Genomic DNA, 21,357 nt, shown 5'->3' on the forward strand with positions numbered 1-21,357 from the left:
ACATCACGTCCCTAGTTCACAGATCCCCAGATGACGCCCACACGACCGAAGAGCTCGATCCATGTTTTGGCCATTCCTTAGATTTAGCCGGTGCTGATGCACGATCATTCGTGGAACGAGCGACGTCGTCTCCAATTCATTCGATCTGTCGACGGCGCGAAGAGAGAATCGGGAAATCCGTGTAACCGTCATCGCCAGTCCCGTAGCTAGTTTTTTTTTAAGGCCAGTCCCGTAGCTAGCTAGCTAGCCAGGAATCGTTGATCTTTCGGGTCGGGCGGCCAGCAGCATGGGTGGACGACATGGATGCATGGGTCGGGTCGGGTCGGGGGACTTGGGACCGTCCAAGTCGCCGGGTCGGACTCTTGACCCAGCATATTTGACCACTACGAACCCAGCTCGATTGATCGTTGCGGTGACCTCTCGGCCAAGGCAGGCAGGCAGGCACTGACCCGATCCATCCGCGCTCCGGCAGTTCTGCCCCTTTCCCAAGTCTCCCAGGCTCCCAGCGCGTACAAAAGGCCTCCACAGCTCCTCCAGCCAGTCCCAGCTCACCGGTGCACCACTACGTACCGCGGTGCAGGCCTGCAATCAAATTAAAACACAGGAGCTGTAGATCGATCAGTAGCTAGCTAGGCAGGCAGCCATGCTCGGGAGGAAGAGAGGAGGGTCGTCGTCGTCGTCGTCCAGGCCGCACGCGGAGGACGCAGCCCCCGCCGGGGGCACCAAAACCGTCGTCGCCGATGGCGGGCGGCAGGAGGTGACCGTGTCGCAGTTCGTCGCGCAGCTAGGTGAAATGAAAATCATACAGCACTAACCTCAGTCTACATTATTTCTAGCGGAGTTGAATTGCGGGGAAACATAATAGACTCCGTATATGTGCTGTATTCATATATGATTTCCCTTGTGTAACGTTCGGCAGATGAGGCGGCACGGGAGAGACTGGACCGCATGAACCGGAGGCTGAGGCTGCTTGAGCAGCAGATGGAGACGCTGGAGGCGGAGGTCGGGAGAGCCAGCACTACAGACAACTGATCCATTTTCCTTTCTTAATCTCCGGTCGGAAGATGCTTTATGCTTAGTTAGCTAGAAGCCTTTCTGTTTCTCCTTTCGTACTGATCGACGAAAGGATATGGTGATCTCTTAGGTGCTTGCTTGTTTAGGCTAATTTTCCTGCACATGATTAGTGGTTGATGGTATTGCTCCGGAAACTTTGCCACGTTCGGGGGCGGGATTCCGATCCATGCTGTGAGGGGATTGACTTTTGGGGTGGCTTGGAAAAGTATGTGAACGGCGATGAATTCATAGTCACTTTCATCCTGTGTGGAAAATGGGTGCCGTTTCCCAAACATGCATGCTGGACCTCTGACTTCTATACTCACTGAAATAATAAATGGATTGAGTTGATCAGTTGATCTAGGATATTTCTATAGCAAGTTTGTATTGATGGAGACAGCCTGAAATTTGAAATTTTGCCAGTAAGTACTGCCTACATAAGATTATCAGTAAAGCTGCTCCAATAATTTGCATTAAGACTACTTCACATAGCTCGTTAAAAAAGACTTGATGGCAGGTTTAAGCTTCACCTTTCCCAGGCGTGTTCTGAGCTGAGATGCAGGTAAAAGGAGAAAGTGCCACTCCCCAAGAACTTATGTACATTGAACCCTGGCTTTTGCATCAGTTCTGAGCAAAACTTTATACAACACAAACTCCCTTCTCCGGACTAAATCCATTCAACGAACCGTAGACCTCTTGTACAAGAGCATGATACAATAGTAGTTTGACATGCAAACTAAAAAACAAAAGGCAAGAAAATGGCGAATTACCGAGACACAACAAGACACACAGATGCATCCACCAGCGCAACCAGATATCAGTACATCGAGCATCTTTGTATTGCTATTCACAAGCTAGCTTGGTACCAAAGCTGCTGAGGCTGATGGCAAAGGCTTGAAATGCTGAGAGTGGCTGCCGATAATCCATTGTGAAGATATCGTCGTCGACCTTACCAAACTGCAGCAGAACTGTATCCTCATCCCTGGAGCCAGTAGGGTCATTGGGGTCGGCAGCAGCAACCAACTGGAAATTCTTGACAGATGCAACTGTTACCCGCCCATGGAAGTTCAAGCACCAGCACTGCAAGTGCTCATGCCAGCGTGGGGCTTTGTTTCTCAAAACTGTGGTTCCCATGGGCTTCTGGAACTTCGACTTCAGGGAGTTCTCCCAAGTCTCTTGAGTTGAAGGGCACTCAAGTGCACAATACATTCTCCTGGGCCCTCTGGATTTGAGGAGGTTGTATTTGTATGAAAGCTGTCCAACTTCATAGTTGCCTGCCGATACTTGTGGACTTATTCTTCTACTTCCAAAACGCCGACTAGATCGACTACTTGATGCTTTCGCGCCATCATATGGTGGCTTGCTATCATATACTTTGAAGTTTGTTCCCCAAAAATCAGATCTGAAAAGGGTACAGAAGAAGCACAATCATATCACTGGGTAAAATATTAAATATCAATGTAAGCATGAAAACATAACATACAGTTAGCTTCCAAATTGTCTGCAAGCCAAACAGAGATCATAGAAATGTCATGTAACCCCCCAGCCTAGGACACTGAAGTCCTGACTTCAGATTCCAATAACTGCCACAATACTTCACTTCAGCAACCAATTGCAGTTTTTTTTATTAGAAAATATCAATAGGGAGGGCCTTACTGAAAATACATGCTAGCAATATGGAAATGTACCATTTACCCTGCCCAATTAGCGTCAGTATGAATGCACCCTCAAAACACAAACAAATCAAGTGTTTTTTTATTGCCTTAATTAATACCAGATCTGCTATGGCCAGTCCCATGAGAGCGGACATTTCAAAAATAGTATTTGAAAGTTTCAACCAAATTGTGTAAACAATTATGTGTGTAGAAATGCCAGGTTTGCTGGAGCGACCGCCCCGCACCGCGCCACACGACCCCGCCGCACGGACCATGAATATTAATCTGCATGCGACGTAACAAATTTACGTCGAGGAGTAGTAGCACCGAGCGCACGTCTCGTCTCGGTATCTGCATGCAACGTAACAAATTTACGCCGGAGTAGTAGCAGCGAGCGCACGTTTGAGGCAGCAGCAGCGAGCTCACGTCTCGTTCGGTATCTGCATGCACCGTAATAAGTTTACGTTGAGGCAGCAGGGGGCATAATTTGTGAGGAGTGTCCACTGTGTTTGGATGAGACATAAGAAAGTTACGTTGCAGCTTATAACAACGTAGGATGCTAGTCAACTAGTACGACCTTAAATTACGGCAAGCGATCGAGTGGTTCAGAAGGCTCTGTTGCTTGGTCACGTTGATTCATAAATCACCGGATTGCTATTTTTTGAGTGGTTAAAAAAATTACGTCGCTGGGGTGCTCGCTCGGTCGGGTGGCCAGGTTGGTCCGGTCGTCCGGCTAGTCAGAACGACCAGGGTGAAGAATAGTTATTCTACACCATGGGTATCTAATAGAGTTTCTATGTGTGTAGATATATATGTATACTACATATGTGTAAATTTTTTTATTAAGAAATAATTTAATGTGAGCTACACAAAGAAAAAGAAAAAGAAAAATATGTGCATCTACCCTAGATAAACAGTGCATCTATTATAGATCCACATATTTTTGTTTTTTGTGTAGCCTACAAATTAAAATACTCCCTCCATCCCATATTAAGTGTCTCAACTTTGTCTAAATACGCATGCATCTATACACTAAAACGCGTCTAGATACATGTAAAGTTGCGACACTTAATATGGGATGGAGAGTAGTTCTTAACAAAATTTTGCAGGTAGATATATTAAACATTCAAATGTACGTGTAACTTTTTTTTTTCAAAATTATTTAAACTTCTAGATATGCTTTTCGTATTTTTGAAAATTTCGCCCCAAAGGTGCACAAGCTCCATTATGCATTTTCACAGCCCCATGCACTACACGAATTCAAGCACTATCACAGGCGATGTGTGGATTGGACTTCATATGCATACAAAGGTGAATCTTCTCCTTTACATGTGTCCACCTCACTGATACCAATGTCAGTAAACAGAGATCACGGCTACCTTCGAGCCAAGGCCGATGCACGATGCCGAAGCACGAGGCCAAAGGAAGCCGAATCCTGAGCCACCGACTTTAATCCCGGTGCCACCAAACTTGCCAGAGGGACCCACCTCGTTGAAGTGCACTGGAGATCAAAAGGAAACCCGGCACCATCGCCGCAAAACACCAAAAGCACCGACATCAGTGAAGTCGAAGCACGAAGCCAAAACAAGTCGGTGCTACCGAGTCCACCGCTTGCCACACACACCCACCCTTTCTTTCCCTCTAGACCCAGTTTAGACTATGTTCTGAGCGTTTAATTCGTGAAGACTGGGCAACAATCCGTATCAGGATCACTCCACTCCCGAGAACAAGTATTTGATAGTGGTTGTCTAAATCAGGACACGTCATCCAGTTCTGTACATGTGGTGCCTACATCACTTTCTTCCATGGGTCTGCTGGATCTGCTCCATGGCACCAAGGATTGCATTAATTTTACATATCTAACCCGTTCAGAAATTAACTAATCCATCATTGTTTCCATCACTATGGCCCGTAAAGCACCTATTGGTAGTAGTACCACTGTTTTCTCTGCCTCATTTTCTGGGCCGACTTTGTCTAGATCCCTGCAACTCCTTGATCATCGCTAGTGTTCGGCCAAGGGATAAACGTCAGGGATCAAATGTATTTTGAGATGGCCGGTCAAGGCACTGATTAATCACAAGGCTAACTCCTGTTCGTTTCTCTAACGACTACTTTTATAACTCCTGTATGTGACTTTGATTACTACTTTTATGCGCACAAGGCACGTACCAGAGTCTAGTTCTTGATTGGGATAGCACCATGAGGAAGTAGCTGGGCATGAGGTTAAGATAGGAGACAGGGGGAGCGGCAGCATGCAGAACAAGTGGATTTTTCTTTTCTTTTTTTGAAAAGAAAACTCTCTTCCTTCACTTCGAGCAGGTGAGGAAGATGAGCAGCAAAAGGCAGTAATCTGATTTGATTGCCATGTAGAGATGAGAGGTGAGAGAAGATGTTTCTTTCACGTAGGAGATACACCAATGACATGGCTGCGATGTATGCAATACCGCCTTCAAAAGCGGCTTCAAGGGGTTAAGGTCTGTTTGGTTGGAGACCTGAAGACTGCCTGACAAAATATGTTGCCTGAAAGTAGCCTGTGAACTCAAGTATATTTGCCTGGCCAGGCACATATTTTGTTTGGTTGATACCCTGTGCCTGAGCAAAAATGTTTAAAGAAAGGGTGAAGTGCAGGTTCAGGCACACTCACTTAAAGAAGCTACAAGCTCAGGCGCGTAATTTTGGTGGCCTGAGTCAGGCAGCTTGTCCGGCAGCAAGCAAACAATTCAGACGCAGTACTCAGGGAGGCTCGTGGCCAGGCACGTTTGCATCAGGTTAGCAACCAAACACGCTCTAAGTGATTAAGTATTCAAAGTCCAGGGAATTAAGTAAGCCATAAAAAACTTCAGGGGATATTCAATAATGATAATAATAAAACTTAGGTCTATAGAACTCCAGAAAACAAAACAAAAAAGGGAACACAAAAGTTAGCGAATGTGAAACTATTATAAAACTGAAAAGCTTGCAAACTCCCGAGCAGCAAAGACCAAGTCTTAAGACATGATGGAAATACTTCAGCGGTCAATCACTGAATTGCAAGGATGCAGGGGATTCCATGTGACTTGCAAACCACCAGATCAAGGATGAGCAAAGCAGCTTAGACATGCGGCATGGCACCAAGTCAAAGGGTTTGTAGTAAAACACTACAAATTATACACCCTTTGACTGAACCATCAAAACATAAGTAGCGTACAGAAGACTAATACAATGTGAAAAATGGTGCTAATTGTAATTCAAGTTGTACAGTGTCTAAAGGTTTGGTCACCCCACGGCCCTAGGTCTGTTTCATGAATCAAAACGTGTTGAACCAATTATATTACTGGAGCCAATTTGTTAGCACTTAGCAGAATAAAAAAAATAGCGCGGTAGTTTAAAGCGAACTCCAAAGCGATGTAGAACCTCACCTTAGTTTCCCCATATATGCATTGCTCCCCTGTGACAAGTCATCAGCATCAAGGGATATAATGTATTCAGTATGGGGACCACGCCTAAATCTTCTCGCGGCCATGAGAAACTTCCCTTTATCCACAGTGGCTGTCAGACATGAATAATATGTATTGGATTATTAAGCATCAAGCACATTCGATAGTGAAGGAAATTAGCACACAGCCACGCAACAAACTTCATCCTTCCGCAGTTGAGGTTAAAGAGGTGAAGAAAATCACTGCTTATAAATGCATAAACAGGTACCGCCTAAGCACATAAGTGTTACAGGTAGTAAAAAAGATCAAGTGTTAAGTTTTAAACTACATTATCACCACTAAATCTGTAAAACTATCTGAGCTCCAAAATATCCAGGCTAATCTTTTTTTTTACTTGCGGACTCCAAAATATGCTCAAACATGCAGCCGTAGGTGTGCCTCAAAACCCTTGTAATAATTATTTAGAACCAACTGATACAAATAGTGAGCAGCAGCATTCATTTCTTAGAAACACACGCCAACTATAACAGTCCAGAATTTAGTAGATTTATGAACACTATAATTCATTATTCAGTCCACTTGTCCTCCAACAACCACAATTTAATCATAGTCATGTTATTAGTCAAGTTTACTCGTGGAAAGGATGTCCGTCTTACATAATAAATATAACAGAGAGTATTTTGAGATGAAAGAACAGTTGATTCTCTTCAGACGAAGTTCAATTAATGTTTAGATCCTAGACATATGCAACATTAAATACATATGAGAATATCAAGGCAGTAGTTACATCAGACAGACTTACCAGTTGTCAAGCCAAGGTAGAGGTAGAACGTAGAGTTCTTCTTATTCCGCTTGATAAAACACTGCATTGGGAACTCCCTTGTCCCAGGCTGTTTCACAACATGGTGTAAGATTACGCATACAGATGCTGCATAAGAAACTTTTGCACTGAAATCATACATAACTGAGTCACCCCCCTCAAACACATAAGAAAATAGCTTCAACCAACACATAATTTGCAAGCAATTTCTGATTGTGGAAGAGTGATATTAAAATCCCAATTGACCTAGTCTTCTCACAGGGTCACGACAAAATATGCAAGCCTAAAATTTCTGATTGTTGAAGATTTTCCCAAGCCGCCAACAGGTCAAGCTTCATTGAAACCACCGACCAAAATACACCTAATTTAGTGTCCCCGAAACCAAGAATGAGAACTTAACTGTACTTTAGACCCATAAACTTATCTAAAATGGCACAAGAACTGATTAAGGTCCTATCTGATTCGCCTGCAGGAACAGGACTCTTCCTTGTGTAATTCCTGTGAATCTAAAGAGACCTTGAGAATTAACTCGGCTTCAAAAGTTTATGGACCACTCCCACAATCTTTTTTAACGAATCCAACAAAACATCGCAGCTAAATTTACAAGTCCAACCCTCCAAATCGCAGGAGTAAGAAATCTCAGCACCTACGGAAATGGTCCGTATGCAGGTGAAATTTGCCGCACAGGCGGTCAGCCCTTGCGCATTAGTAAAAGAGCAGTAATCCGATGCCCCAGTCTCAATCTCATCTAAGAGTGAAACCTTCGAAAAATAACGGACCGAAAGGAGGAAATAGCTTCACCGGTCCAGCAGTCCTTAAGAAAAAAAAAGTACTCGACATAATGGGGATCGCCAGTTCGCCACAGCCCCTACACCAGCATACACCGAATCGGAAGCAGAGATCCCCATGAATCAACGGGTAAGAGGGCCTATGGACCAGGCAGAGCTCCCATTCTCACCTGCTTGAGCGAGGACGGGAAGGTGATCTTGCCAGAAACCGCTGGCGGTCGCACGACGGCGACGGCGGCGTCGCGCCACCGGCGGCAGACGCAGGCGCATGAGACCACGTCCTTGCGAGCCGGCCACCGCTCCCCACCGGACGCCTCCACGCGCCGCACCACCTCCGAGAGGAGCTCCGGCAGAAGGCGCGCCCACCTCTCCTCCTGCTCCTCCGCCTCCGCCTGCCCGCCCTCCTCCGCCTTTTCCTCCACCTCCACCACCTCCGGAACCTCGCCGCGCTCCGCCGCTGGCTTCTCCCGAGGCATGTCTTCCGCCCACCACTGTACTGCCTCCCCACTAGGTCGCGGGGCACTTTCTTCGGTTTTGGTTGTTTCTCCCTTTTCTTTTTTCCAACTGTAATCAAAACCGCGTTTGGCGACGATAGAGAGGACATTGAGTACTTGTCTGGAAAAGTGGATCTAGCACTAACAGACAGGTAGTACTGTGCTGCGGCCTGCGCGTGCGCTTCGTTGAATTCCACTTGAATTCCATTCCTTTTCCGCAGTGGTATCATATAGTCGCGGTATAGTTGTAAAACAATCATGGGTACACAAAATGTCACTCCCTTTTCACCGTGGAAGCCAGTCGCGGCAACTCATTATCACAAAACACGAGGACAGCTGATCGAAGAAATAAAGGACAACAAAGGTTTGGGTAAACTGAAAGTTACTTCAAAAAATCGAAATTGCCTGAAGCCTGGGAGTAGACAGATCGGGCCCACCCAAAGACAAACCCGAAATACTTAGTGTCCCATAAGAATGTCTCCACAACTCCTCTCTGGCTAACCTTTTATGCCTCTTTCTCTTCCTTCCTCTTGTTGATATGCAAATCAATCTAAGTCAGCTGTAATCTGCAGCACTGCATGTAAGTCGGATCGAAATGGCAAATATATGTGACTGAAAGATGTTCTGAATTCTCATTCAATTAGTAGCTCTGATTGGAGGGGGAAACTGAAGAAATGGTGCCATTTTTTTCCTAACAATTATGAACTACAGTACTGTAATTCTTGCCGAATACTTGGGTTTACAACTGATAGCTCCATGAGCTACTGAATTTTCAGAGAACAATTCAACAAGCTTTGCATACATACACATTATGAAAGCATGTAGAGCCACTGTATCAAAAGCAGAGCTAATAAACAACCCGTATGTTCTACTTTGCAAGCCAGATTTCTTGCCATTGAGATTCTCCTTAGACTCGGATGAGCACATCAGGATGACTGGCGATGCAGTATTGGCTGTACGCGTGGTCGCCCGCGACCGACCAAAGACAAGGACGGGATGGTCGCGACGCGACGGCTTCGAGGATGAAAACGGGATGGTTACGGCAGCGACGACGGTGAGGAAAGACGACGACGACGACATGGTTGTGATAGAGGCAGCGACCAAAGATGAGGATGGAGATCCATGATGTTGTCGGAGAACCAGCAGCGACAGCAATCCAGAGCCGGGTCGCAGCCTTGCAGGCACGAGAAAGAAGACGATGAATGGCTCTGACCGATTGGTTTTGGGCTTGCCTGGGCCTGGACTTTGGGTAAACAAAGGCGACCAAGGGAGAAAAAAATTAACAGCCAGCTCGTAGCCACGTACAGGTAAAGTCATACAAGCATCGGATGGAAATTGTCTTACGCATAGCACGTCCGTCAAAAAATTTGGAGTCAACTTCTCTAGCTGGGTCATTTGCGTTTTGATATTTTTTCAAATCTTCGATAACGAAATAGTATAAGACCAAATCTGCATAAACTGGACGGACCATGTAGGTTTTACTGCGCCGTCCACCTCAGCTGGTGAGAACTTAAGATCGTTGAACGTGCGTTGGCGGGAGACGCACCTCTCGTAAGACAGGCTGTCGAACCATTAAATCATCACCGGACCGATGAGAAAGAAGACCAAAATCACGAAATTACGAGTCGAAAGATCCGCAAACTCCATTGAATAGACCATTATAGTCACGCCAGAACGAAAATGAAGCCAGGAGACTCCATTGCCGGAACTCCGTCGTCAAGAACACGCAAAACCTTACCACAAATGTAACAAGACGATCGTCAGTTGTTGATCTGTCCCCTATTGATGGCCAATAGGCTATTGCAGACAAGGGGACCCACGAAGACGGAAACGATGGTTTTTCTCCCGGCGGCCCGTGCCCTCCATCTCCGACATCCTCCGACCATCGCCCCCACCAGATATGGCACCTCCACGGGAGAATCTGGCCGGTCAACTCATTAATCGTTGCGGCCGCGAGGCGCTGGAGGTCGCTCCGCGCCTCTCCGCAGTCATGGAGCTCTAGTCAGGCACGGACAACTCTTCGCCGCTAGCAAGTCCGATAGGAGCGCGCACGGAAACGCGACAGCCTCACCCGGTCCCGTCTGGGCTAGCCTTGCAGTGTTGTGAGCAAGTCGTTGCCGCCCGCCGCATGTAATCGGAGAGCTCACGGGTCGGAATCCACCGGGCACCCCACCCTTTGATGACGAGGCGAGGCTACGGGCGCGAATGAAGCGGCAGTCAGTAGTCCCCGTTGTCACCGACGCTAACGCGACAGTGCGTGGAGCACAAGATCAGGCGGCGGCGTGGCGCACGAAGGCGTTTCTCCCGCCATACATCGAAGTCTCCTCCGAGAGCGAGTGAGCTCGCGTTTCCACCGCGTTTGAAGGCTCCGGTGAAGTATCCCGATAGCACCTTTTGCTAGTAATTGTAGTTAGGTTAGCGTTCACGCGAACCGTGTGTGTGCTGAACTATATGCTAACACATATCAGATGATCACTATGTGCTATCTATGGTATCATGATCAAATTCTCGTGCGACCTGTTTTTCTTACAAGTATCTATGCGATCCGAGCTCATGAGATACCGTATTAAATCAAATTTTACGGATGGCTACGTAAGGGATTTGCCAGAGATATCCTAAGGGCTTGTTTGGTGTTAGTGTTTTTTTAGTCACTACTGTTTTGATATTTGAGGGTTTTGGGTGTTTATCCAAAACTCTCAAAAACCCAAGACATAGTGTTTTTTAGAAAAACACTAGTACGAGAAGTGTTTTAATTTGGTACAAAATTGAGTGTTTGTGGAAGAAAATTAGGAATAATCGTCTCTAAATCTTTCCTAACAAATAACAATTTGAGATTTCTAATATTTTTCAATTTAGAGTGAATAATACCTTAAAAACACACAAGTGTACTAAACAAGGCCTAACAGTTCTATTTCCAGTTTTGCTGGTAGGTGCCCTACGGATCCGAGGAGGCGAGGATCGTATCATCGATAAACTTTTAAAATCGTCGGCCTCGTGTAGCTCATCTGCCATTCTTTAATTGCACCTATCCTGACAAAAATCAACACCGCGGTTCCCGTCGTTGGCGTGTAAAGTCAAACGAAGCTGCGGAGATTAGCACACTACCGAACTGGTTAGCGACTGGCGGAGTGGCATGGCAGGGCGCGCACGGTGAGGCGGAGAGTCGCACTCGGGACAGTGACGGCCTCCTGCACCTTCTGTGCAGGTTGCGGACTTCGCTGGCTCTGCTGGGCCAGGTTTGGCCCTGCCGAATCTTCACCTAGACTTCTTCTTCCGACAGCAGGCTTTGCCACTTGAGCTTGCGCTGAGCTTTGCCTACATCCATTACCGATCGTGGTGAATAGTTGCGCGGGGCTTCGTGCTGACGAGAGATTACAGGAACAGACACTAGGGAGGCATACATCGCCGAAATTAAATGCGGTTGGTCCAGCAAGGATATAGATGTTCCTCCTGGAATCACCGTGTGTTTTAATTCCGAGGTACGCATGTGGGATTGGCTATCCTGATCTTTCCACAGGATGGTTCAACTATTGCACGAACGAGACGCGTGCTGATTGCAGATTTGGCACTCATCACGCACTAACCACAATTATTGCTTTTGCCGGTGTAGCTATACGCACGAGGGGCCTAGATGTACATGCCGCACGTACGGTGGTAGGCCGATGGATCATCGATGGACACTGTTCATCCTTGGGTCCATGAGGCCAGGACCCGTGCGGCGCGGCGACTGCTCGAGAAGGAACGGGCCACAAGCCTTTGCAAGGAGCAAAATCCGAAAACACTAACTCTTTAACCGGCTCTTGTTTAAAATACTGGAGGAAAAAAATTGAAGAGAGAACGGAACTGGCTTTTCGTGAAGGACTAAAAGTTAGCTAAGAGTTAACTAAAAGTCCACCGTTTAACCGTTGTACCACGTTGCATTTTAACCTAACAAATTATTTAGGATTACTTTAAAGACACAAGTCATTGCACATGTTATCTGACCGTAGAGTCTAGATGACATGGAGTACTACGGATGCCCTAAAAGATGTGTTGTGGGGTAACTTTTGTTTAGGAAAAGTTATCATGACAACTTTGTTGATAGTTAAAAACAATTTGATCATTCACTATTATCAAGAAAAATACTTACGTACTCCATAGTTCACAAGAAAGGAACCGGTAAAATTCGAAGAATCCACGTGCCACATTACTAGTTGGGACCCACCGTATGGCCAGCTAAGGTATGATCGACAATTTTACTTTTCCTAAGACAGATAAAAAATGATGTGACTAAAACCACGAGATAAGAAATACTCCCTCCATTCCTTAAAAATTGACATATTAGTTTTCATTAAGACAAGACTTTGATCACAAATTACTATGTTAAAGTGTTGTTTATATGACATGAAACCACAAGTATTATGAAGTACTTTTGATAACGAATCTAGCGATACTAATTTCATGTCATATAAACCACACCTTGACATAGTAATTTGTGGTCAAAACCTTGTCTTAATGAAAGCTAATATGAAGGAACGGAGGGAGTAGCATTGTTCATAGATAGCCACTGTCAAACCGATTGAATTGCCACTAGTCTGGGGCGAGAAGAACCAAATCTCAGCGACTAGACTTTGAAAAAACAATATTTCCGAAGACCTATTGGTTGTTTATTTTAGTAGCAAGACTTTATGATTTTTGTCAGATCATTATTTAGTCTATTGTGTTTTAAGAGGAGAATTTGGTTCTTCTGACACGCGACTGTGTTAAATGACTGCGACACTTTCCGAAGAAGATGGTTAGATTTTTTTTCTTGAGAGGAAGAAGATGGTTAGATGGGCCTCACAGGCGAATTATCACAGTCTCCAGCAAGCCCATTTAAAGTTTTGAGGTCTAACAGAAAGAAAAAAACAATTTCGAGTCCATTTATCCTTGAAGAAAATTTTAAGCCCGTTTTGCCCGGCCCATCGGAAACAAATAACATCATTCTCCACGAACCACGGTCGAGCACCACTTCTGATATGCTCTCAATTATAGATGTCCATCAGGCCGGGCCGGCCCGGCACCGTCCCATCTAAGGTTAAATGGGCCCGGCCCGATGAAGCCCGATTTTAAACGTGTCAGGCCGGGCCAGCCCGAAATCTCCTGCTCCAGGCCTAGGCGCGGCACTGAACCCGGCCGGACTAGCCCGGGCCCATTAAGGCCCGGCGGGGTCAGCAAGGCTTTGTAAGCCCCCTCAGCCAAATGTAAAAATAAATAAAAAGACATGGATTTGGGCCAAAACCGAAGAGTTGATGAGTAGTTGATATGATGGGACCAATGTAAAATTAAGTTGGGTTGGAGCAGTTCCCCGTAAAAAAAAGTTGGGTTGGGCCAGATTTTTTAGAGTTGACGGGTCATATGTAAAAAAAATATTAAACGGGCCGGGCCTGAGGAAGGCTGGCCCGGCCCGATTAATTTTGTGCTGGCCGGGCGCAAACGGCCCAAGCCCGGTGGGCTTTCGGGCTTTTTGCAATGGCCCGGTCTGATGGCCATGTATACTCTCAATCCCTCTCCCCCCTCTCTCGAAAAAAAACCCCTCTCTCCCCTGCCTCTCCAAGAGATAACACAGGACAGGAAAGCAGGCGCAGGTACTCGCGGTCCGCCTTCTTCGAATCCATCTGCCTTCCCTGAGCTAGCGGGTTTCTCGGTGGAGATTGCGCCCGCAAGATGCAGTAGGGGTTGCAATCCCACTGGCCGACCAGGGGTCATGGCGGCGCCGCCAAGCGCGAGCATGGGTCTGCTCAATTTGGGCGGGTGCGGAGTTTTGCTCCCTTCCTTGCAGCCTAGTTCAGTCCCACACGGGTTTTTGGTCCTTAGAAGGGACATCCCAGTGTTGCCTTTGAACTGGGGTTTGGTGAGAAGAGGTAGGGTTCTCGATGCTGGTTTCGGGGCTGCGAGTGCGCTGGCTGGCGAGGCTGGTACCGGTTCATCGGAGTTGCGGCACATCGAGAAGGAGCTGACGTTTAGCCCGACATTCACCGACTATGTGAAGATGATGGAGTCGGTGAAGTTGGACAGGAGCAAGAGTTCCCAAGGAGGTGATTCGGACGGCCGGAGCTCTAGGAGGAGGTTCGTGGGTGATGGTGATGCATCAGTTGGTCGGCGAGTGGATAGGGAGTTGGGTGATCCAAGGAATCAATCATTTGAGAGAAAAAGAGGGGCTCATAGGGACAGAGGGAGTGAGAGAGGTAGGGAAGAGAGATCGGCGAACAATGATATTGCAAAGAATTTTACTGGATTGGTGGAGAGAAGAATGTCGACTGATGCTGAAAATAGCAGTTATAGACAGGGAAAGGTTGAAGAATATGTACAGAGAAGAATAGTTAGAGGCGAGCGGAGCAAAACTGGAGATAGCACGGATAACAATGGCCGCAGGCAATTTGCATCATATGTGAAGACTAAAGATAATAGAGATAGCATGGTTGAATCAGCAGGGAACAGGCATGCCCATTCAAATGCACGGAAGGATTTACAAGAACGGGCAACTTCTATTGTAAGTCGTACTTCTGTCACTCGGGATAGCAACATTTTATTGGAGAACCCAAAGTCCACATTAAATGAGGGAAAAGGAGATTTTACCAACAGAAGAATTAAAAATATACACGAACAGGACTTCAAATATCCTAGAGAGAGAAAAATTTCCAGTAGCAAGGTCAATTCTGACAGTAAGTTTCAAAGATACCAGCATAAAGTAGAAAGTGCAGGAAGAAATCTTGTAGTTGGTAGGTTTAGAGGTAGTGACACGGGATATAGCAAACCTACTGTAAGCATGCAAACAGTGTCTGAGAATTATGGTCATCCAAGATATGGTTTGGAGCATGGAAAACCTGAAACAATTCGAACACAGAAAGGGGAAAATGTTCAGTTGGGGAAGTTTGTTAGGAGAGATTCAGAAGCCGTAATTGATGACAGGGCTGCTTTCAAGACTTTTGAGGTATTCACTGATGTGAGGAACAGACCACGGGTTCTTCAAATGGAAATAGAAGAGAGAATTCAGAAATTAGCTAGCCAGTAAGTCTTCATATGCTCCCTCCGTCCCATAATTCTTGTCGAAATATTACATGTATCTAGACGCTTTTTAGGAATAGATACTTCCATTTTGGGGCAAATTTGGGACAAGAATTATGGGACGGAGGGAGTAATTGATTTCATTCTAATGCTTGAATTATCTGAGTGTTCTGCTGTACAAGTTGAACATAGCAGCCTCTTCTAATTTGGAAACATATGGCCCATGATCGCAGGTTATATTTACTCAGTAACATAATCATCACTTCCTTTGCTATTCTCATTTTTTACTTAAATTGTATGTATCAGATTAAACTATTGCATTGCCTTCAATTTGGCGAACTGCTTTAGACAGCTTTTTATTATTACCGGTTGTGCAATTTACCATCATTATTCACATCACATATATCATAACTCTGACTTACTCAGTGCATTTCCCGTAATCCTCATCAGATATGCGATAAATAATTCTAATTATGATACTAAGCTTCTAACAAGATCACTGCTCAAATGTATTCTTTCAGCATTTATTGGTTGGTCACAGCTTATAAAGAAGGCATATGTACGCTTTAATCCTTACCAGAGTATCCCCTCCTAAAAAAATATTACCAAGCTTCTTTTTATGTCAGGATGCCTAGATGCAAACTGTTATTTGCAGTTTTTTAGAGAATTATTTTATACATTTATGCAGATAGTTTTTTTGGAAGTTCATTAGGGATTGTATTGGAGCAATGGAACCTTTTAGCTGATCTGATTAAGATAGCACTTTTTTTTTATCTGTTTCTTCCCACATAGCCGATCAAGATTAATCATGTGGAGTCGCCATTGTCGTATTTGATTCCTTATAACTATTTATTTTTTTGAAGGCTCAATGCTACAGATGTAAATACTCCGGAGTGGAAATTCTCTAAGATGATTCATGATGCACAAATCAAATTCACTGATCACTCTATACTAAGAATTGTTCAAATATTGGGTCGATATGGAAACTGGAAACGTGTTCTGCAAGTTGTTGAGTGGCTTCAATCACGTGAAAGATTCAAGTCTTACAAGAGCAGGTAAAGTAGTTGCCAACTTATATACTTCTATCTTTATCAATCTTAAATGTTATGATGTATATGGCACCAGTGTATTGTGTAATGTGTTGTTACCGGTATGAATAATTTTATTGATGTATTTGTCTTTGCTTAAAGTAGTTTCTTTGATTAATTTTCTTGGTTACCTCCCTGTGACTTAATTAAATGGGTATAATGTTTAGTATATGAAGTTTATATGTCATTCATGAGAAGTATCTTCTGATGTAGGTATATTTATACAACAGTGCTCGATGTTCTTGGGAAGGCGAAGAAACCTTTTGAGGCATTGAATGTATTTTACACCATGCTGGTATAACTACTAATTGTTGTCATATCTTCATTTTACAGTCATCTATATTAATCAGCCCTTATTTAGATGCTATCCGGGTATTCATTTGTAGGACCAAATGTCTTCTTATCCTGACATCGCAGCTTATCATTGTATTGCTGTGACTCTTGGGCAAGCTGGTCTTGTGAAAGAACTATTTGATGTGATTGATTGCATGCGTTCTCCTCCTAGGAAGAAGTTTATGGCGGGCCCTGTTCAGAATTGGGATCCTCGGTTGGAGCCAGACCTCATTGTATACAATGCGGTGAGTTTATTTGTAGCAAATGTGATGCCATTGGAACCAATGCACCATGAACCAGGTATGTTGTTTAACGGTCATCTGTTATTCAGTAGAACGTAACTGCTTCTACTGCTATGTAGGTTTTAAATGCTTGTGTGCAACAAAAGCAATGGGAAGGAACATTCTGGGTACTGCAACAGTTGAAAGAGAAGAATATTCGCCCAACAAATACAACATATGGTCTTGTGATGGAGGTATGCTAACTGTGATACAAATACAAGTATAACATGACCCATATTCTCTGTTCTCTCTCACCCAACTATGCTGGGTTTGAAGGGGCTTCTGTAAATCTCTTTAGATCTTCTGGAGGATAACTAAGCACTCCTCATTGTACGTGAAAGTTGGCGAGATCCTTTTTTCGTGATGTTTTTGTTGTCTTCTTTCCTAAGAGCAGCTGATTATACATATTGTTCTGTGCCATATGTTTCCACTTATAATTTGGGCACGATCTTTTGGTCTAGTTTAATTACGTGATAATGCAGGTAATGCTTGTTTGTGGCAAGTATAACTTGGTGTATGAGTTCTTCGACAGGGTGAAGCAAAAATCAATTCCTGGTGCTTTGAACTATAAAGGTATTAACTTGAACTTGAATACAGTAGTAGGTAAAAAGTTCATGTCTCAGACCTGATGCTGGCTGCAGTTCTCGTAAATGCACTTTGGAGAGAAGGAAAGATTGATGAAGCAGTGATGGCCGTGAAGGATATGGAAAAACGTGGAATTGTTGGTTCTGCAAGTCTCTATTATGACCTTGCTCGGTGCCTTTGCAGTGGAGGGCGTTGCAAAGAAGCACTTCTCCAGGTTTGGTACAAAAGTGCAGTTTATATGTAATCACTTGCCATAGCTGACAATAGTGAAATTTCCTTGGCTAGCTATTTTCATCTTTTTCATCTTGATTTCTCACAATTGTTGATTATGTTAAAGAATAAATGTGTCGAAGATAAGCTTATGCTGGGCACACTGCTGGCTAAGTACTTCAACGGCACACTAAGTTATAAATCAATATAATTTATATATTCTGCTGATTCAACTGATTTATCATGCTTTTACATACTCTATTTGCTGTCATGGCCTTGGGCAGAGTTAAGGTTACACTTGATTATGCACTGGACGGAAGATATATGGATTCAGAGATTTCGTATTTAAGCAAGACAAGACCAGATTGGATAAACCATACTTTGGTTGAAGTAGGCACTGTGTCTTGTGACATAGGAGTAGTTATATTTAGATATGTGATTGCATACTCTATTTGCTGTCATGGCCTTGGGCAGAGTTAAGGTTGCGCTTGATTATGCACTTGATGGAAGATATATGAATTCAGAGATTTCATACTTAAGCAAGACAAGACCAGATTGCATTAACCATACTTTGGTTGAAGTAAGCACTGTGTCTTGTGACATAGGAGTAGCTAAACAAGGCTCCAACTCTCTACCTATCACTGCAAATCTTTTTATTTGAGAAAAGTTTCAACAAGCTAACCAAGGCTCTTTACGAAACAAGTGGATGCATGATAACATTTGAACTTGCCATAAAAACCCAGAAGAGTTTGACATTCAACTAATTTGGGCTAACGCTCGACTAGTGACTACAATTACTATTAATAACCCCACTGTCTGTCTATGCACTATTTGTGTAATGTCCTCGGACTGCTTCTTTCTCTCTCTCTCTAAATTTATCTGATAGCATTTGTATTCCAGGTTGAGAAGATATGCAAGGTTGCAAACAAACCCCTGGTTGTTACCTACACAGGACTTATTCAAATTTGCATAGACAGTGGAAGTATGGAAAATGCTAAATATATATTCAACGAAATGTGCAGCTACTGCTCACCTAATAATGTGACTTGTAACATCATGCTGAAGTCATACATTGAACATGGAATGTTTGAAGATGCAAAAGATCTACTGGAGAATATTCTAAATGGCAGGATAGGGAGCAAACTGGATTCTAGTCAAACAGCAGAAGCTGACAAGTTTACTTTCAATACTTTCCTGGAGGCTTGTGCTGAAGCAAAGAAGTGGAATGACTTTGAGGATGCATTTCGCAAAATGTTATCTAATGGCTACCACTTTGATGAACGAAGGCACCTCCGTATGGTACTTGATGCCTATAGGAATGGGAAGGTACTTATCCCATATGCTCAAGGTTTTGATTATTTATGAATGTAGTCTAACTTATAAAGCTAGAATATCCATTGCATATAATTATTCAGGTCTAAACCTGAAGTTTTTTGGTTGACCCTACAGTAATAATGCATGTCGTATCTTTCATGGAGTTAGGAGAATGTTGGCTTACCCTGGCCTGACTAGAAAGTGTCCATAGTCTTGAAAAGTAAATTTGAAGTAAAACAGCAGCATGATAAGCTAGCCCCAGTTCGATATGAATTTGAGCCATTTCCCATCTCTCCACATGCGTTCCTGCTGGTGCTCGCGGGACTTTATTTAGAATTAAAATTACATTTACATTAACAATGACCACAGGCAATTTTTAACAACATCCTTTCCGCGTTGATCAGCTTCATTAATTCATCTTCTGTGTGTATTCTCACCCTAGCTGTATGTTACCCATCATTATTCAGGAACAGCTTCTGGAAAATATATGGGACTACCTGTGTCACCATGGCCGGGTTCCACCTGTCCCTATGATAATGGAAAGATTTTGCTTAAAATTGAGACAAGGTGACACAACGACAGCACTCTCCTGCATCAGCAGCTTCCAGGAGAGCAAGATACGCAGGGTTTCCTCCATGTCATGGTTCAATCTGCTGAACCGTAATGCGGATCGCCTGAAGGAGGAAAGCATCGCCAAGCTTGTCCACGAACTCAACAACTACGCAAGCTCAGGGAGTACCTGTGATTCGTTGTACCAAAACATTCTGAGCAGTTGTACAGAATTCCTTTCTGGTGGAAAAGCGCCTTCTGATGCACAGATGCCTTTATGTAATCCTTAACCACTATGTTGGCCTATTGCCATGTAAGTTCGGTTCAGTGGGAACCACTGGTTGACTTCATGCTCTTTTCCAAGGAACTGCTAGTGGAAGCAGGAAGCTGAAGGCTAACTTGATTACAGTACAGGAGTAGTAGCACTAGCATCTGGTTGGTTAGCTGTTGACTTTTTGTTGCGGTTGGATATTGGCAGAAGCAGCATTTGACAGCATCTCGTTGGTTCCTACCCTTAATAGGGATTCATCAGTATAACAGTGACAGTCTCAACAGCTGGTATCCCTAGATTTAGGATACATGGATGATAGATACATGATAGCTACATGTTTGAAAATGTCTGGACCAATCACACATATCTCCAAGTCTGTCCAGTTATCAGTCACCCTGGAGCCAGTGAATTTACGGAGTTCGAAACTTTGCTTGGTTGTCTGACACCGGAACGGGTCCAAAACAGCTCTTATCCCAAAGGCTCCATCTGGAGAAATTTGTGCCCCTGCAGAAAGAGTTTACCTCTGTTTCTACGCTGGCTTCTATCGACACCACGCACCAATCGCTCGTCGCGGTCACTTGTGGCGGATTCAGAAATAAAATTACTTCGTATGTGGATTATTGTGTTGAAAACTTGTGTAGTTTCATATACTCCTTCCATCCCAAATTAAGTGACTCAAATTTATCCAAATTTTATCTAAAAAGCGTCTACATACATGTAATATTTCGATACTTAATATGGGACGGAGGAAGTATATTTTTACAAATATTAAACCCCCTAACTTCAACGTGGATCCGCCACGATCAAGGGATTGGTGCTCTAAAAGTACAACCCACGTAGGAGACGTCCATGTTGTGGCGGGAGGAGCAACATGGTTCACCAGAGCCATAGAACAAGTCAAAATAAGGATACAAAATGTCAAATTGATTTTATTTTTTTAGTTTGTACTCCCTCCGTCTTGTATTATGTGCCGAAATATTACATGTATCTAAACGTTTTTTAGGTAGGTACATCATATGTGACGGAGGGAGTACATGATTTTGTCATTCGCTGGCTTGTATGTTTCTAGAAGAAACATATTATTTTGGGAAAGGCTGGACGAATAATATTGTTTTTTTAATTTACTAATGTCAGCAAGTGGCCCAAACCGCTGCAAAGAAAAACTTGCCAAAACCTATATGGAAAATTTCTAGCTTCAGAATAAAGCATTGAAAATTTGCACCGAGCACAAGTTAACCATTGTCGTCAGTTGACCGTGAAGTGGCTATTGAGATTTGAAAAGACTATTTTGCCCTTGGTCTAATATGGTGATTTTTCCTTTTAGGGTTAATTTCATTTGAGAATTTTAGCAAACAACAAACAATTCTATAATGAAATATCACTAAAAATAGCAAAATAATAATAATATATTTTAGCATGAAAAGACACAAAATTTCAACAACATAACCCCTTATTTAGCTTAAATATCACAATT

The 21,357-nt window shown here is 43.8% G+C and overlaps 3 protein-coding genes across 3 annotated transcripts; 2 read left to right on the forward strand and 1 right to left on the reverse strand.

Annotated features, from left to right (window-relative positions):
• The first annotated feature begins 401 nt into the window (after positions 1-401).
• Positions 402-1,419, forward strand: LOC100829484. The gene is made up of 2 exons (XM_003566939.4): positions 402-788; positions 920-1,419. The coding sequence occupies exons 1-2, from the start codon at positions 644-646 to the stop codon at positions 1,030-1,032; spliced, it is 258 nt and encodes an 85-aa protein (XP_003566987.1). The 5' UTR covers positions 402-643; the 3' UTR covers positions 1,033-1,419.
• Positions 1,420-1,610: 191 nt separating this feature from the next.
• On the reverse strand, positions 1,611-8,353 carry LOC100833695 (tubby-like F-box protein 1). Its single transcript, XM_003569501.4, has 4 exons — positions 7,903-8,353; positions 6,927-7,014; positions 6,107-6,236; positions 1,611-2,455 (listed from the first exon to the last, which is right to left on the reverse strand). The coding sequence occupies exons 1-4, from the start codon at positions 8,206-8,208 to the stop codon at positions 1,897-1,899; spliced, it is 1,083 nt and encodes a 360-aa protein (XP_003569549.1). The 5' UTR covers positions 8,209-8,353; the 3' UTR covers positions 1,611-1,896.
• A 5,406-nt stretch (positions 8,354-13,759) lies between these two features.
• LOC100829792 (pentatricopeptide repeat-containing protein At1g30610, chloroplastic) lies at positions 13,760-20,164 on the forward strand. Its single transcript, XM_003566940.3, has 9 exons — positions 13,760-15,255; positions 16,116-16,307; positions 16,554-16,635; positions 16,727-16,918; positions 17,035-17,148; positions 17,437-17,527; positions 17,596-17,753; positions 18,650-19,075; positions 19,531-20,164. The coding sequence occupies exons 1-9, from the start codon at positions 13,952-13,954 to the stop codon at positions 19,900-19,902; spliced, it is 2,931 nt and encodes a 976-aa protein (XP_003566988.1). The 5' UTR covers positions 13,760-13,951; the 3' UTR covers positions 19,903-20,164.
• The last annotated feature ends 1,193 nt before the right edge of the window (positions 20,165-21,357 follow it).

The sequence above is a fragment of the Brachypodium distachyon genome, chromosome 2, assembly GCF_000005505.3.
Source record: "Brachypodium distachyon strain Bd21 chromosome 2, Brachypodium_distachyon_v3.0, whole genome shotgun sequence".
Lineage (NCBI taxonomy): Eukaryota > Viridiplantae > Streptophyta > Magnoliopsida > Poales > Poaceae > Brachypodium > Brachypodium distachyon.